Source organism: Mytilus edulis, chromosome 6 (assembly GCF_963676685.1).
Source record: "Mytilus edulis chromosome 6, xbMytEdul2.2, whole genome shotgun sequence".
Classification (NCBI taxonomy): Eukaryota; Metazoa; Mollusca; class Bivalvia; order Mytilida; family Mytilidae; genus Mytilus; species Mytilus edulis.
Genome location: NC_092349.1, coordinates 65,774,421 through 65,793,966, shown reverse-complemented (window position 1 = coordinate 65,793,966; position 19,546 = coordinate 65,774,421). Strand labels below are relative to the sequence as shown.

The window sequence follows — 19,546 nt, the reverse complement described above, 5'->3', positions numbered from 1 at the left end:
AGAGTGAAACAGTATTTATTCTCTTAAGACGGTCGAAATTTCAAATTCATAACGAGAGACTTGAGATGAGATGAGTTAAGATGAGATTGTTAGTTGTAGATGGAAAGATAACATTAAAAGAGCGGTTTGTTTTGGTTAGCTTCAAACTGTCTGAACTACTAGTATCACATTTCACCTAAATAAATATTTCAAAAGAAGCTGTTTGAGTTTCAGATTTTCTCGATACTGGTAAGATCACTGCTGATGTTGAAGACAAAAATGTTGGGTTGAACCTGGTTTTAAGACCAATATCAGTTTAAAGTTTTTAAATTGGAATTCAAAGTTATAAAGATAAAACTGACGTTTGTTCCACTTATTATTGAAACAATTCTTGAATCACAAAATCATTTTAATTTGATATATGTTTTATTAATTAATTCTACATACCTTTTGTCCTTTTCCGTCTCGGTTTTGGGAAGATTTTATTTATGTTTTTCAAAACCATGTCATCCTGAGTATCGTGTTTTCTCTTTCTCTCAGTCTTTTTCGTTTTTGGTGACGTTGATTTATTTTTCTTATTTGTCTTCTCAGAATGTTTTTTTGCTATGCCACGGGATATGGTCAAATCTGTTAAAATTACAGCATCACAGCTGGTCATTACTTCTTCCCATTTGTTTGCTGCAGGTTTAACACCACCATTGTTTTTATCTTTATTTTGAATGTGGTATTTTGAATGTTCATGTTTTTCCTCTTTTTGCTTCAAGGCAATACGAATTTTATTTATTGGCTTAAAATGTTTGTCCTTTTTCTTCTCTGAGTTGTGTATTTTAGAAACTCGACTAACGTCATCAACAGTCTCACACGGTTCAGCAATAAAGAGATGATTTTCATCTATGTCTGATGATGTCTTATTAGATAAATCATCTGAATTATCGAGGTTTTCTCCACGAAATGGTGGGTATAGGCTCTCAATACATTCCATTGTCTCTGGTGTTTTTACTATTTCATTACGGTTTTCCGCTGACTGTTCTATTTTACTTTTCAGTCTTAAAAGTTGTTGGGTCTGTTTGATTTTTAGGGGATTACACTCCGAACCTTTTCTACATACAATCCTAGCACATTTATCTTCTTCCTCATCGTAAATCATTGTTGCGTCGCTATCGTAACCATCGTGCTGATACAGCGGCTTCCTCATTATAATTATATCCTCATGTTCTTTCTTTATTATTGGTTGTTTCTTTTCGTTCTTTGATAGTTTAGGTGAGGACCTTTGCGGTAGTTCATCCAACTGAAAATCTGATGGTGTTGATATCTCTTGATTTTGATTTGAAGTACTACCAGGCTGATTTCCTACACCAACCTGTACCCTGCATTCAGTTCTTTCACTAGACACATCATTAGTTCTAACGCTTCTTACTTCAGAATCTTTTTCTAACGGCGCTATTGCCTCGGTGATAGTATCTTGACCTCGGGATATATTTTCTTCAACTACGTAAATATTGAGTGTTGTGCATTGCAGATCTTTATCGATCTCTTTCTGGTTTAATTCGATTTCAGATATTTGCTCAATATTTTGAAGTTTTGATTCAATAGTTTTTGGAAGTTCCTCATCATCTTGAGAGTTCGTACACATATAAGGAACGTCTTCAATGTTTGATTGAGTTTCAACCGATTCTACTGCTAATAACACTGGTGGGGAACTGGAATGTACAGTTTGAGACGCCGTGTTTGTTATTATCTCGGAAAGTATAGGTTGTTCGCAGTTTTCATTTATTTCACTTTGTTTGTCCTCCTGTAAATTTGCTAACTTATCCGACTGATTAATGATATTGTCTTTCGAATAATTCCCATATGTTTCACTTAAGGACGTGTCGTTTGATGATACACGTGTCGCATTGTTGTTGTTTTGTTTTTCATTTAAACATGAATCATTTTCTTTACCTGCATTTTTATTTTGATTATCATCGTAAATCATGTCTATATCTTTAGTTTTATCAGTGACAGATACTTCATCCAAGCTCAATACAGGTTGCATGAATTCACCTGACTGCTCACATGATGATATTTCATCACCCACTGATACAGACGATGATTTATGATTGATTAAATTCTTAAATGTCAATTTTAAGTTTGTGACATCTAGTTCTGTGACAATATTATTTGAAAGAGCAATCTGATTTTCTCTGATTTGTGCATTTTCAGATGCATTTCCTTCCTGTGTTTTGAGTGTCGTATCGTTGGATTTTACGGTTTCCGTTGAAACGTCTCCATTGACGTTTCCTTTGATATTTTCAGGAGTTGAATATTTGTTATTATCAAGTCCTTGCATTGTCGCATCAAAAATATCAAAAGCGTTTCTACTCTGATTGTTCGCATGATTTGTGTTTATTCGGCTCAATGTTACGCGGGGACATTTGGCAAAATAGTTTGGACAGCGTTTGCGCAGCACTGAATCTGATGAAACAAAGTTGAGTGTCTTGAATTCAGATATATCCAAATTAAAACGATTTAGTTCTTTTGTTTTCTTTAACTTACTCCTAGGTCGGCCGGGGAGATTTTTTATTTTGCCTGGCCCTTTCTTTTCTGGCTTCACTTTATTCATTCTCAAGTTTTCAAATAATAACAATGTGTTTAAGGTTGAATAAGTGTGTTGATCAAATCTTTATATATCATCATCTGAAAAACAAAAAGAAATTAGATTACTTCTGAGAATAATACTGTTACCATGGTAATTGTTCGTAAGTAACGGTTTAAAAAAAAAGATGCTATATCCTATTCATAATTAAACGCATCATGCCTTGACGCTTTAATTTAGGTTTTTAATTAAAAAATCGACAATACATTTGTATTGTTGCTTTGTTATTATAAACCTGATGAATAGTCCACAGGTAAATGATGATAATTGCACATTACTGTATATTTGTTCCTTTATTTGAATAGAAAATAAGTATTGATTACTTGTATAAAACATATCAATTTCAGTCAGTAATTTTCATTATAACAATCGATCGACTACATCTACGGTCTGTTTCGTAAATTATTGAAATAAAATACAAGAGTAACAGATGTTGGCATCTGTCAATAATTTATACTGCATAGACGTCAAACATTAGAGTCAATTACCTGTCTAAATCGAAAAAAAAAATATTTGTAGTTACAGGTTTGAGAGTCTTGATGGGGTACTTTCTTTCTTTAATTTTTAAAATTTGTGTATTTTTTAATTTGTTTTTAACATTCAGCGTTTACTTAGAAACGGATTTTACAATTAATATTGATGTTATTATATAAATATTTCTGTGAATTGTTTATGTCTATTATAAAGTATTGTATTACATATATTTTTTGTCAAAATTTATTCTTTTTACTTATTAACCACCTTATTCTCTAGTCTTTTTTTATGGCTTTTTTGTATTCATTATTTGTCTTGTTCATTATTCTCCATTATGTAAACCCCATCAAGACCCAAACTTGACTTGGGTTACACGAAACCTTTACATTGAATCACTAATATTCTAGAACCAATTTAGGACAGAAACATGCAAAAAACATTTTCCTTAAAGCAATTTCAAATTTTCTATCTAAAATGTCGTCAAAGTATTCATCACACCATTGTTAAGATATATAGTCGAGTGCTTCTACTCTAAAAACATTAATGCCACATTTAGTTCCTTATTTTCAATTGAAACTCGACGTGACACGGATCGAGGAACAAACACAGATTTACCTCAATACCAATTTTCAAAAACATCACATGCACATATGGCGGGATTATGCTTTATCTATTAGATCTTAACTTATTTGAAATCAATATTTGTTAATTTAAATTTGACAATACGTTTTCTTACGGTATAGCTTATCACACAAATGTTCTAATCTTGTAAACAACAGCATTTGCAAATAAATACATGCATGGCATGCTCACATTGAATACAGCATGCCACAAATTAAAGTCGAAGATTAATGTCGGAAGTAGAATCTTACAAAGGTTTTCTTAACTTGCTTGCATATCAATCGCTTTAATATTATTGATGTAATTTGACGCTAATGGTAAAATTTAACATTATTTACAGCTGCTGTAGTTTTTTTTTTTTACTTTGTTCTATGTTAAAGTAAAAAAAATAAACGTTTTTCAATGTTCATATCATGCTGATACAAACATTACTGTTGATTTAGGAATTTATTGCGATGTTTTTTTTTGCAAAAAATTCGACAGGGTCATAATCGCAATAATTGAAACTCGCATTTTAGGAACTAAACAAGATTTTCCAGATATCGCAAAATTTAATTCGCATTTTAGTTTTAAATGACAAAATTGCATTAATAAATGCATGCCATAATTTCTGAATCTAAAGTATTATACAATAAAAAAAAGTGTAACAGTCTATTCTGCCAGTATACGTATGACAACATGCATTCCAAATAAAACGTATCACGTGACCTGTAGACAATACTGTCTTTTCCACAACATAACATTTATTTGAATTTCAAATTGTTCAATTAACTTTCAATACTTTAATTTCAAATGTTTGAATCAGCATGATATGAACACTGAAAAACGTTTAGTAATTTTACTTTAACGGAGAACAAAGTGAAAAAAAATACAGCAGCTGAAAATGTTCAATTTACTTTCAATACTTAGGAAATATAAGGTTGTTGCTTAAAGTAAAGACCAAAAGTGTTTATAACTATCATTAAATTAAAGCTCCTTTTAGTTTTAAGAATAATTGCTTTTGAAAAATCTTTTAAGTAATTATCAATCGACTAGCACTTATAGTTATTTAAGAATGTGGGAACACAATAACAAACAGCAATAATTTAATTTTGAATGTATTGCATCTTCTGATTGGCTGAAAATTTTTATTTATTAGCTCATCGACATAATTTTGTCATGTGATCGTGACGTTATCAACGTTTTTCACGTTTAAAACGGAATTTAGAATGAAATGATAAAGGAAAGACTGTAATATTTGTTTTTTCTGTCTATTCGAAATAACATTTGGTGCATGCTTTATAATAACCCGCTACACTATTACAGTCATTCCTTAAGTAAATTCAACAACAATCAGAGAGAGAAGGTTTTAATAATACAATGTTTTAGGTTTAAGGATGTTTGCTCCTCCATTTTTTGATTTTTTGCCAGATTTTCAGAATCCTCTGGTTTTATCCATGTATTGTCATTATAAAATTTTGCCCACTAACCCCTACTTTTCTTTTCATAATTTTATTACATAAAGTTTAAAAAGCCATATTTCAAAATTTTATAAAAATCTTGTTATTTTTTCATATTTTTGTAACAAATATGGTGCTAATGTTAAATATATGAAAAATCTAGAGAGAATTATTTCCCGCCAAATTTTCAATGGCTTATATCTCGAAAATGAGCACACGGACCCTTTATTTTTTTCTACGTTTTGAGTTTCTTTATTGATATACTATCAATTCATAATAGTCTTTTAAAAAGCTTGTTATTTTTTAACAGAGTAGCGAACATCCTTAAACGAGATTGAAACTTATAGTGTTATAGTGTTATCACATATCATTGTTCCTTTTTTTATTAAGATATTTTTTAATGTTCATAAGAAGACGTTTACTCTTGTAACTTAGCAACCATTTCCGATAACGAGGCTTGGACGAAACACTATATTGTTAGTAGAAATGCATCATTGGATTTAGTTACCTAAACAAACAAGCCAATCGATTCATACGTTAAAATATGACTCTTTTCCAATAATTACTCTGTTTTTCATGCAATAAATAAGAACTTAATAAACGTATAAGGAATGCCATTACAACAGGATTATACAAAAACGTTGTATAAACGTTTTAATTCATACACGAAAGGAAACATTCATATTGACAACAATGTGAAATGCCAAATTGGACAAAACATGATGGCTGATGGACAGATACTAGTATAAGAAAGAGCAACACATATTGCATTGGACAATTACTTGCATTGGCTACAGTTATTTAAACCCAAAATGCGCAATAAAGATTTTTCAGAACTTTTCTTAAATCAACGTTGATAAATATTGAGATTCTTAGAAACCAAGGTTACAACCTCAACAGGAAATGTTGACTTTTGTTTATTGTGTCTTTCTGATAGCTTTTGTGGTTTAAAAACGTCTTCCGTTTTTTCTTATGAATATAATTTACAGCTTTCAAATGTTTAGAATTGAGGGTCGTTAAGTTAAAATGGACGCTCAGAATTTAGGAAAATGCAAATTTCCTTTAATTTAGCTAATAACAATACAAATAGTTTAAAAATATACTAGATATAATACTTCTCATCATATGCTTGCACGCGTAAGTCGTCTACATTATTTTAAATAGTGATGCTCATTATAAGAGTTTGGAATCGTATTTGAATTTAGAACTCCAGCAAATGTGGTAACTTTCAGCAAAATGAGCCTGGGTTAAACCATAATGAAAAACTTAGTATGAAAAGGACAGAATACAAATTACTTTGCAAAAGTGACAGGATGAACACAAATGTAAGGCAGCACAAAATGCAGGTAGCAGATGTGCTTGTCCAATACAGAAAATAAGTTTTCGGGCGACTAAGTCGCTGATAAATGTTAAACAACTGATGAGAAAATGACAAATCTGCAAAATTATACTCTCCTGCCCTTAATTTCTTTCACAGTTTTAAATATTATTATTAATAACGTTTAATTACATATCAATAACAATATTTTCATTTTATTTCATTATCTAAAGACGTAAGATGTGGAACAATCTTTGAGGATGTATATAGAGAAATATAAATAATTCACATTCGACAAATGCAATTCAGTGTTCGAACTATATCATTAGTTTCGTAAACTAAAATACATTCATCATCTACATATACCGTAGCTTCGAATCTTTAATGATTATTTGGTTAAAAGAGTGCTTTGGGGATATAAACATAACAAGACTATCTACAATACATTTATGTAAACCTATGTCAATCGTTGGTTTTACTGTCGCCAAATTCTATTTTTCTAATATCGTAAATATATGACACTGTTGAACCTATCACTAACATTAGAGATACATATTTCATTACTATAACTCGTGTGTTACGATATTTTTCCACCCTCAACAGTTACATATTGATTATTCAAATAGGTCGGCAAGGCTCGCGCTTAAAAAATTAAAATGTCAACTGTCTTGAGTGGGGAATACCGTAACACACTTTTTGCATTGATGTCATATACATATATATACTTACTTTGAAAATGACACAATTAAACGCTTTTTGGAATCTTTCATAGTCAGTGAAAAATTAAACATTATCATTCAAATGATAGTTAAACACGTGCAATCATTGGCAGCTGTATATGGGGCAAACAAAAAACACCGAAATAAACAAGCATTCTGTGAGTATTGCATGACAATAAATAGTCCCCTACCGGTTAAAAATTCATTGTAATGGTACGAAATTCTAACTTGATCTATAACTTGTCATTGTTCAAACTACATACAATAACAACATGAACAAACAAACCTATCAGTAATTTCTTCAAACAATTTACTAAAGAAAAGGAAAAAAATCCTAAATGTCATTTATCTTAATACAATGTCTTTCACAAATCTTTAAAAAAAAAGATTTATATCCCTTTGAACAGAAATCTAGTAATTAATAAGTATTTCATCAAAAATTTAATTCTAGAGAAGGTTAAAAAATAAGTTATTTCCCTTTGAACAGAAATTAAGTAATAAACGAAGAAGAAGAAAAGCTAAAACCATGAAAATCGAACTTGGCCTGTAACTAGCCATAATAAAACAATACACTAAATATCAAATAAATATCTTCAAGCATGAAAAAAAAAGAGTCAGGAAAACTGATTTGCCAGCTGACGGATGGACTGACGGACAGACTGACGGACAACCTAAAATCCAATTCTACTTTGTCGTTAGGGGACTAATATCTAATTAAATAATATGAAGTAAGCTTTGTCAGAGAGAGTAGAAGTTTGTTTCTTAGTTATATAGTAATTCACCAACGGATAATATCAAAACATGATACTATAAGTCAGTATTAGCATTAACCAAGTCGAGCTACATTGACCTTTAGTTGTTCATTGTTGTTTCCATTGTTATGCATCCATAAGTTCGACTTTTGTGGATTTTGTTTTATGTGGTTCTGTCTGTGAACAAGATTATTAATAAAATGCATATGCTAATAAAAAAAAACACAACACATGTTTATTATTTTTATTTTCTCGAATAAAAAAAGTAAAATAAAAACAATACCGAACTCAGAGGAATAATAATAAAAAAGAAAGTTCCTAATCAAATACTAAATAAAAAAGATCAAACACATGAAACGACTTCGTGCAGACATTACCTTGTGTAGAAATGGAAGATTAAACCAGAATGTTTTTGCTAGCCAAACATCTCACCTGTATGACAGTTGCAAACATTTTTGGAATATACGTCTTAGTCTTCTTGCTTTAATCTTCATATGTCATCCCTTTTTTGGATGACTTAAACAGGTTATTTACCTTAGCTCTATTATTTGCGCTTAACATTATTTTCCCCATTTGTATTATTGATTGTTAGATTTGATTTTTCCTGTTTTATCCACTTTTTGTTGTTTTTGAATTTGTTTTGTCTTGAGATAAAATGCATAACAAAATTGACCATTTGGATTTAAAAACAGTATATTTGTTTTTATCAGGAAACAATTTTCGAGTAAGTATACCTAAACAGGAAGCAAGTCATTTCCAGTAAATATACTTGAGAAGGAAACAGTCATGTCTAGTAAATATACTTAAACAGGAAACAGAGAAGTCTCCTAAATTCAGGTAACACAGTAAACAGTTAATTTTAGCTATTAAGACTTAAACGGAACTAATGATTTTTAGATAAAAAGGAAATGAATTCTAAGAATGATAGAACAAATTGTCATCTGACACTGTTATCATTGTTCAGTTACTGCAGATCTGGTAACGTTCATATGTACAATCGGATTATCCTCTTTTTCACTTATGTTTAATCATTGGCTATGTTTCTTATCATGCTCAGACATGTAGCTACATATCACTTGTCTACGTAAACAAAAAAAGATTCCTATTTATAAATTAAAGCATGATCATAAATATATACTAGAGGAAAACCTTTATAAAAATTGTGAAAAGGAGTGTAAAACGATTGATTGAACAAATTGTATATCCAATTTGTAAATTATTTCAGATTCATAGTGACTTTTGGGTTGAACTTATCCGATTTTAAGATTAAGAGCAGGGATTTTATAGTTGTTGTAAACTGCTTTCAGGGACTTTGAGAACTCTTTGATCTGTAACGTGTGTATTTAACGTTTTTTTAGTTGTTTATGTGCTTTTTTTGGTTGATCTGACGAGTTTAGTCTTTTCAACTGATATTTATAGTTGGCTTTCATTTTGTGCTGTACATGTAGCATCACTGTCACAGGTTATGAGACGGTTAGGCAACAGCAAACATATTTAACCAAACCCCATTCTGTACATGGATGGCCAATGTTTTTCATTGATCGTCGTTTGTTGATGTTGTCATACTCGATTTTACTATATAGTTTGCTTAACCTCGAAATTGAAAATACTATACCTGTTGTGAACTACAGCATTATTTACACTAGTTTCCTTCTGCACAATATGTTTGATGTATGCTCTTTCTTTCTAGAAGAAACAAAAATATACCTGTGTAAAGTTTATTTGATCAACGAAAGATATGATACGCTTGTAATGTATAGTTAAAGAATGCGTGTAAAATATCTTTTGTGCCTCCAAACTATATTCAAACTTTTATGTGTAAAATACAACTACCATCATCTCAGAATGTTTGTAATTTTACGGATTGTTTATTACTGACAATTCACAGTAAAGATATGATTATCATACATTTGTTGTAAATGATTTTAATCACGATCCTTTTAACAATAGGGTTCATCGCCGATTGATCCCACTATGCAGGTGTTACAGAAATATAATATTTTTGGATTAGTCATGGTGCATGAGTTTGTTCTTTACAATTAAAATATAGCCTTTGTAAAAGTAGCATGTTAAAAATCTTTATTCAAACGTATCAAGAATATATAAAAGAGATGTACATGCAGAGAACACCGATAAAAGTCAAATGATTTTGTTAATGTTGTAAAACAATCGACATGATTCATAAATATAGCCGACAGCTGGAGCAAAAGGGAACCAAACAAACCACATAAAAAATATAGATACTACGCGAAGCATTTGACAATATCATCTCACAAACACTATCCATGTTGATATTGTATCGTCTTGGTAACGAACACAAGTTTTAGTTACAATAGGATAATGTTTATTCAAAATGATCTAGTAACATCTTATAAAATGAACCTTTCCATTGAATCCTGTAACTGTGCTGTATTTTTCCTGATCGTAAAACGCACGAAAGATCTGAAGTCTTTTGATATGAGATCCTTGTATAATAATTTGAAAATTGAGGTCAAGGTCAACTTATATCAACAAAAACTGCTGCATCAGTATTGATATGCATATGTGCAACACGATCCTTTAACCTTATGATTTGAAAACAACTTGAGAGTCTGTCATAGAAAATAGAAAACCTTATATTGTTGATGAGTTTCTATATGAATTATAGCTCATGAAAGGTTTAGATTACAAATAAATGATAAACCAAGAGGTCAACTTCATGATGATTGGAAGGAGATGTTCGTGTGAACAACCACATGAAGTGACTTTCTAACAGTTCAGAGTATTTGTTTTTTAATTTATAAAAGGTCAAACTTTCACGCAATTTCGTTAAAAGTGTACAGTAGCTATGCTCTGATTTACACTTAGACCATTTGGTAAACTGGAAGAGGTTAGTTATGTCAAAAAGGTGCAAAGAAACCAAGTTGAAATATATTGAATGCATAATGTATGTGTTTAGTTACAAGCGGTATTCTTGTCCATCATACGTATGTTTTTAACATTTTTTTTATTGGGAATCGTCCCTCAAAAGGGAAAATGATAAACAGACATGCATCTTTTTATTTGTTCATCATCGGATAAGAAATCATATTTCCCTTATAAGTCAAGTTAAAATAGTTTAAAAGAATAACACCATTTTTTTGGTTAATCCTTACGACATATGGCAAACTTATTACGAAAAATCTTTGCACTTTTCTCGGTCTGATTTTTCATAACCAAATGTTGGAATTGCAACAATCTTGTCAAACATTTACTACGTGTAAAGTTTTACACAAACTTCTTGAGCACGTTCAAGGACATCTTTTTGCCATGTTTTGTGTGTTCTTATTTTATTGATAACTTAACATCGTCCCGATGATAAGTTATATCTATTGTACAGTATATATGAATGAATTGTGTGTACAAACAAAATTACTCAAATTTATATTTTCCCCAAAACATCTATCTATTGTCAGATGTCAGAATGAATACAGCTGATTGCGATAATAAGTTGATACTTTAACAGACATTGCACTTCTGTCATCTTTTTGTTTAGTTATACTTACTTTTGGAATCATGTTCTATAATACAAACTCATGTTCTATAATACAAACTCATTTTCTATAACACAAGCTCATAAAAAAACAAGCTTATATCCCAGTATAAAAAAAATAAACCGATCAATGGTGTTTAAAAAACAAAGAAGAAAACCATATTGAAATACAATTTTTCAGAGCATTGCAATCTATCTATTCCATAACAGCGTTCCAAACCTGCCTAGTGTAGATGCCCTTGAACACAAAACTTCCACATGTAGGCGGTAGCGTCAACAACGTCGACAATCAATTGAAGGAAGATACCAGGCATATAATTTTCATTTTGTTGTTTGCACGCACGTTTCGCTAATATTACACTCATTTCAACTGTTGAACACGTTTTTCTAGATTATGCCTTGTAGAGTTGAATTGTTGAGTACATTGATTGTAAAATGAATCAGTTGTATGATTCGGACACCAGTCTATTAACAGATCAGTATGAATTTCATTATACATATTTTCGGATTTTGTTTCTGTTAACCTTGTTATCATTTCAAATACTTTAAAAGTAAAAACACACGTACTAATTCGAGTTCGAGTGAAGTATAAAGCTCAAATTAAGATTGCGAAAGATTTTCGACTTATAATATTCAAATATCTATAATATTTGAGAGAATTGATTTGTGTTTGCCTAAACCCACATTTATGGTCAAACCTGTCCGACGAGTGTTGATTATTCACCAATTTTTATGTGCAAAGCAAGTAAAAATAGGGAAAGAAATCCACTATAGGCATATTAACATTCCAGTTACTAGAAGTCTGATCGCAATGTTTTCTTTTTTTATAACAATTTTGACACATTGTTTGATTTTAATTTAGAAACAAACATTTGATTAAACTTGTATATCTAGCGTTGATTTGTGATCACACAATGTTTGAATCTCATTTGTTTTTATTTCGTTAAAAATAAAAGACAATTTCAAATTATTTTACTTATCATTTTTGTCAGACTCGTCGATGAGTTTTTTAATAGCGCTCATATTAATCACTTTTAGCAACAAAGATAAATGGTAATAAATTACTTACATGCAATGCGATGTAGATTTGATAGTTTGGTATCTTAAAACTTTTCGTATAACGGTATTTGTCAGATAATAAATGGCCTTTGGTTAACACTCGTGATATTTACTGATCTAGATTACTTTATCTAAATGCACAGTTAGGTTTAAACATGGTGTGCAATCAAAAGATAAAATGGGGTGATAAATTGAAATATATAGGAAAAGATAACATTCTGACTTAAAGGCTGTAAACTGACCTAAATGAATAAGAAAATGTCGAAAATTATTTAACTTATAAATAGTGAACAAACAAACATACAAATAACGTACCGACAACGGTTTTGAGTGATCCAGACATTACTCATTTTACGTTATAAAGTCCAAGTTTTAAGGGCAAAAGAAAAAAAAACAATAGTGAAATGTTCGCGCATGTTCCGAAAGCAAAAGATTGTGAAGATATAAACAAAGGCTATAGTAGTATACCGCTGTCCAAAAGTCAAAAATCGTTTAAAAGAAAAAATATCCGGGTTAAATACTATAATCGTTGGAAACATGTTAACTGTTGGAGGTTAACAATAGAATAACATAAACACTGAACTGCAACAAAAAACAAAAGTCAATTTCGTACTTTATTTGGCATTTTTAACTTTTTTTAGTAGATTCGAGCGTCACTGATGAGTCTTTTGTAGACGAAACGAGCGTAAATACAAAATTTGATCCTGGTATCTATGATGAGTCTATTTATATACATAGAAAAGGACAAATTGACAATACCTGCCATATTCCTGACTTCGTACAGGACATTTTAAGAAAAAAAGTGGATTGAACCTTGTTTAATAGCTATCCACAAAAATCACAACACTACGATACACAAAAAAACAGTACCTCTAATAGAGATAGTCGGAACTCGTTTTTGTCAGCAACTTATTAATTGATCGTCTGAGAATTTAAGAAAAGTTTGAAATATTCAATTCAATACCGAAGCACTGAGTTTATGATACGCTTGGTTTCTCATAGTCAATGAGTAGTGGTATCGACCCAGTGTTAATAAATGCACGAAACGCATTTATGTGATTTATATTTCTGAACCAATTTTTCTAAACTTTGGTTTAAACAAATCTTTTACTACAATGATGTTAAAGCCAACCTTTCTTGTTGATGGTCTAACGTTCCATCGACTTTGCATGTGCTTTTTTGTTGTTGTTTTCAATACGTACCTTTCTGTTCAGTCTGTTAATTCCATATTAATTCTGAAGATATAAAGTAAATACAATAAACAATTATTTTTTATTCAAACTGATTGCAGACTAAGCTTACTATTTATTATAATAGTGACTTTTTCTTTGTTTTGATAGAATTCAAGTCTCACAAATATTAAGGTTGTAAAACTACAAACATCAAAAGACAGGAAGCAATCTCAATTGCTATGAACTTATGACCATGCTGTATCGTATAAAAAAATGACATCAAGAAGGATAATATATGTGTTATGCTCGACTGAATCTAAAAACATTTATCAACATTTGAAACAGTTGACCTATTCACTAAAACTAGTCTATGTCATTTAAAAAAAAAATGTTTACCTAATTTTGAAAACCTTTTGATACATATAGAAATACGATAGAGTTGTGGGCGCGGTCATAATTGGTACAAAGGTAAATTTGAGCAGACATTTTGACAATTATCAACGTTAACGTAATATATTTGCAGATTAAAAGAATGTTTTCTTTATCTATGTAATCAGTGTATTAACCTATGTAATATTATTGTTCACACGCGAAAATGTACTTAACCTACAACTGTTAAAAACAATATCACAATACACACGAATGTACAGTTCTTCATCTGTCGATGCAATTTGTTAATCGTGAACATATGTCAAATTTAAAATATATTTACAGAAAACATGCAGATATGACCAAGATGCGCACAATATAACATTTCATTTTTGTTCAAAAGTATAGAAAAAATAATTCAAGGTTTTCAAGATTATCAAAGACTTTGATAAATGTTTCAATGAAAATCTATCGCAATGGATTAAACAACAAGACAAGTAGCAAATAATAAGACGAGAAAACAAACCAGAAAACGATACCATTCCCTGAAACATGTTTTATACTAAAAACAAATCCTTTTCTCAACAGTCACATCGAAATTTTATATATAAATGATTAAAAGTAATCATTATGGGGAATTCAATTCGCATGTTCAATAAAGGAGTAGGTCTGGTAAGGACCGATTTTGGCCTCAAATTTCAGGTTCATCTGGCGAAAGATTTTGACCACTTTTTAAACACTTAAGTGTCTATTTTATTTGAATTAATTAGTTTATGTGAAAGATTTTAACAGATTTAGTCATTAAAAACGATCCGATTCAAGCTCAAATATGAAAAATCTACCTTATATGCCGAAAAATGTCACTTTTCAGATGGTTTTTGGTAAAAATGAAAGTGGCCGCATCCGTGTTCATCCTCAACCTTTATATATGTTATGTATCATCATAAAATACAACTTACATTTCAATATTAAGGATGAACACGAATGCGGCCACTTTCGTTTTACACGAAAACCGTCTAAAATTTAACTAAAATGCTAGAATTATGAGGATTTCAGTAATTTAGCATGACTTAATGGTGCTAGTACCGGATATATGTGCATTGTATTGTCAAAAACAGCCCATATTTATGTAGCAGAAGCATTCTACTGTCCAATAAATAACTAAAGGTTTACATTTTAACAATTTTTTAAAACTGCTATAGTTTAGGGCCAAAAAGGGGTCTTACTGAACCTACTCCTTTATTTTTACTATCTATTAATTATTAATAATCAGATGATCAGTCATTTAAACCATCTGTCGACCTAAATATTCTATGGAAATATCAACATGGTCGGGTTGTTGTCTCTTTGACACATTCCCCATTTCCATTCTCAATTTTATGTTGAAAAAATGTTATTTTCAAACTAGGTGAAACAAAGAACTATCAGTTTTTTATGTCAACTTTGGTTGGAATTTGGTGAGGTTATTTCGTAAAATTATTTTAGCCATTTAAAAATTCAAAACAATTGATCAGATGAGTCTTCACAAAGAAATGAGACCACCGCAAAGTTAACGAAGAGTTGCAGGAGTGTTTCAGAAATGGAAAATAAAACCATTTACAATGTAGTTGTTTTTTTGTTTCAGTTAATTGTTTGCAGCCTTCCAGATTAGGAAAACGCCATAACATTTGTGAAAAATTGTCTTACTAGGACAATAACATCTATTATGATTAAGGAGATAGTACATGGTTTCAGTCATTTAAATTTTTGTCGATCTTGTCTTACTTATAATGTTTTGCTTTTATCTATATTTCTCAATCTTTAGAAGCTTTCTCAATAACAGAAAAACCCTACATAAATCGTCAAAATTGGCTGTGTTAAGACTATACAATCTGCAAGTTTTGAATTTGAGTGATGTTGGCGACATATTTTCATATGGGAGCGGAGTAGGATAAATGAACTAGTTTGAAAGATAGAATTAGTTACAATTGGAGAACCCGTTTTAATTTTGCATGATGGCTTCGGAATTACATTTAACATAAGAAATAATTATACTTTCTTGACCAAAATAATGACATCTGAAAGCAATACCAAATCTAAACTATATATATATATATGAAACAAAGAATTACAGAAAGTATTGTGAAACATATTCCCATGTGTCAGTTTATAATTTTTTGGGACGACATTTGAATTTACCCTAATTACAAGTTCTAATAAAAAAAATCCTACTGGATTTTTTTTATCTAAAGCAATAAAAATAAAAGAACAATTTGTCTTTGGGTAACAAAAGCCCCTGCTTCTTAATGTATAATTCAACAATTTTCGATTTAAAAAGGTATAAAACGTAAGAACGATAATAGCAACGCCAGCAACATTCAAGAGTGATCGGTGTTTGAAAGAAATAAGCATTATGTTTACATTTTTGTGTGTAGCACAATAACGTGCACAGAAAACGGAAACTATTGTTGACATAAAGACAGACGAACAAGGATAAAACTGAATGCCTCATCCGCCAGCCAAGACAGTGCCATACAAAAGTTGCATAAGATGAATATTTCAAATTTCGTTACTTTGTTATTATAGTTTTTACATTGACAGCACTTATGTATAATACAAGATAACAACTCTCTCTCAGTGTGGGAAAGATCAATTTCAAACGGTTTTAATTGTTCTATTCAGACGCTTCCGGCGTTCCTTTTTTTAGACAGTTTAAATGTTTTGCTTTTTAAACTACTCCGTGACAAATATGCATCCTGAATCTAATTCGAGAAACATGTTATACGATTGGATTATAATCTCGCTTCCTTTGAGTTAACTCTGTTTTATAAATTTGTTTGCAAAGTATATAGAAAATCCAACAAAATTAAAACATACCTTGTACAGAACATATCCTTACTGCGTGTTATTTAAAGTATAAGATATTTAATACATGTTTGGTCAACCTTAAAAACGGGCGACTGATTTCAATAAACAAGAGATTGAATGAATTGTTTAAGATTTAAATGCCATATTTTTGGTTGGTAAAATATATCATGTATAATCAAATAACTTTGCTACGTGTTCCGGCTTGTTAAAAGTGACATAGTTTAAGTGTAAATCGCCATTCATCTCGTTATTACATGACTAGCTCGCGTCTATCGACATGTATATTGAATATAAATACATGTATTTTATGAAGTTGTATCAATGCTATTCAATTTGGGAACAAATACCAGGCTTTAAATAAAGTACGTCTGACGCGCGTTAGGTCTACATCAGTGGGGTTTAAATCAACTCGCTCACAAGTAAGAACGAAAGCCAAATATTTATTTATGTATATAAAGCCCATCACAATATTATATTTTCAATGACTTAGTATGAATAGATTAAAGACATGATGACGTCTCGGTCACATGACTAAATTATGTCTATGGGCTAATAAAATAAACAACGTCAGCCAATCAGAAGACGCTTTACATCCAAAATTAAATTATGTATGCATACAAAGTCCATCACACTATTATGTTTACAATAATTCAGTATGAATAAATTGAAGATAAGGTGGTACCAATAAAGCGTAATGTTAAAAATTTAAAAAGTTAACTAACTGAAAAGTCAGAGGGACTATTTTAATTGACTTGTTGAAACAATCTAGGTACTCTTTGATAGGTTTACGAAATCAAAATTTCATATAGATATGATCCACAATCCAAATCATACAACTGTGTTAGATCAAACTGAAATGTGGTTAGTTCAATGTTCACAACTATACATACAAACATTAAAAGATAATACGATGACCGACTGGTACGTCAGATGCGTATATAAAGATACGATAGTTTGGAAAAGATACGCCATCTTTACTTGATAAATGATAAATACAACGCAACGAATTTATGACACGCGTCTGAAGAAAAGGCGTATTCCTCGGTAACACATCAAATCAAGAAAGTTGTTTTAACAATCTTTTGTCGACTAAATTAAAATAATTAAGGTGAACGCATCCAACAGAATCTAAGGCAGTCATATTTAAAGATTATTTCGTCAGATGTGTTTTTATATATCTCTCTTCAAAATGTCAGCTAGGATTTGTTTTATTGTCTTATATTATTATACATGAAATTGCTTAAAATCAAACTTATCATGTAAATGAACTCCGATCTAATATTTCATAATATTTAAACTCTGATAGTACCTTTTTTGAAATTTGTAAAATAGATTATCTTTCTTTGACCGTTAATCAAAAGAATGTATATATTTCTAATTTCAACGACATGTGTCTATTGATTTTTATACTAGCATTTTAACCGGTAATAGTTTATTGTTTCATCAAAAATAAAACCAAAGCGATGATGAAATATTCATTCAGTTATTATAAATTGAAATTAAAACCGTTGAATTGTAAAAAAGAAATACTTCAGTTTGTCATATAAACTATTTTTAAAATAATAAGCAGAGCTAGTACTTACGACGCGTAACCGATCTGCCCAATTGTATTCATTTGAGAAAATAATTCATGGTCTTTGTATAATGAGATTGTTTGTAAGATAATATAAATTACATCTTTTCTGAACTTTAAATGCGTTATCATATTTAAATCCCGCTATTGATTGATCACGTATTATGTTTGCTCATAGACGCATTATGACATTTTCTCAAATGTACACGTGTACATTGTGAGTATTCAAAGCGATACAGCAATTTGTGTGTATGCACTATGCTCGACAGACGGTTTCATCTGATTTAAATATTTGTCTTGAACATAAATAAGTTCAGTGCACGAATAATAAAGTCAGACGGTAAAAGACAAAGTACCATATTGAAATAAAAGAATGAAAATATCACCAGGCTTATAATATATTACACTACACACGCGTTTAAAATAAATAAAAAAGAATACAGCGAAATGATTATATGTCGAGAAAATAGTTTGAAAGATCTGTTTTCCTAAACCGTGTAACTTGCTTAAAAAGTGTGACACATGCATTCAGGTTATATTACTTTTCGCTTATGCACTGTATTACGACTATACATAATTTTCTCCGGAAACACGTTTTATCGTCAACGAGCTTATCATTTTTTGACAATTTTATTTAACCTATTATGTCTGTTTTGTTCACGCATCGTTGTAAATATAATGGAATGTGATGCGACCTCGGGGGGGGGGGGGGGATAGCTATATAATTAGTGGTAGGGATGAGCCGCAGGAATAGGTCACTTTTTCATGCTCTATGATATATGAAAAGGGTGAGAAATTTAAATAAAATATATCAATTGGTTGATATTATCACTTGCTTGATTATATGATAAGTATCCGAAACTAATCAGATGTCTGTATTTTTTTGTTTTGTTTTTTGATACGGTTAAACCACAGTCGTAAATGCATCAGTTTATTGTCAAATCAATTAAACTCTATTTATTCTGATGTGATATTTCCACTGATGCCAGTGATAGATGCAATAAATCCGACCATTTTGACATTTCCATCTAGTTAGCATTCAAGGGTTTGTATACATAAATCATGATAACAATTATTT

At 30.5% G+C, this 19,546-nt stretch overlaps 1 protein-coding gene across 15 annotated transcripts in view; it reads right to left on the bottom strand.

Annotated features, from left to right (window-relative positions):
- LOC139528172 (putative leucine-rich repeat-containing protein DDB_G0290503) overlaps nucleotides 1-19,546 on the bottom strand; it is a 55,507-nt gene that overhangs the window by 23,781 nt on the left and 12,180 nt on the right. For 13 of the 15 annotated variants that reach the window (XM_071324040.1, XM_071324042.1, XM_071324033.1 and 10 more), the window contains exons 2-4: nucleotides 13,710-13,742; nucleotides 9,553-9,623; nucleotides 427-2,655 (exon numbers count right to left, since the gene is read on the bottom strand). In XM_071324040.1, the coding sequence (XP_071180141.1) occupies nucleotides 427-2,581 (2,155 nt within the window). In that variant the 5' untranslated portion in view covers nucleotides 2,582-2,655; nucleotides 9,553-9,623; nucleotides 13,710-13,742. Of the gene's footprint in view, nucleotides 1-426; nucleotides 2,656-9,552; nucleotides 9,624-12,517; nucleotides 12,559-13,709; nucleotides 13,743-16,904; nucleotides 16,990-19,546 lie in introns of those variants that run through there. The other 2 variants (XM_071324036.1, XM_071324039.1) reach the window with 2 other exon arrangements.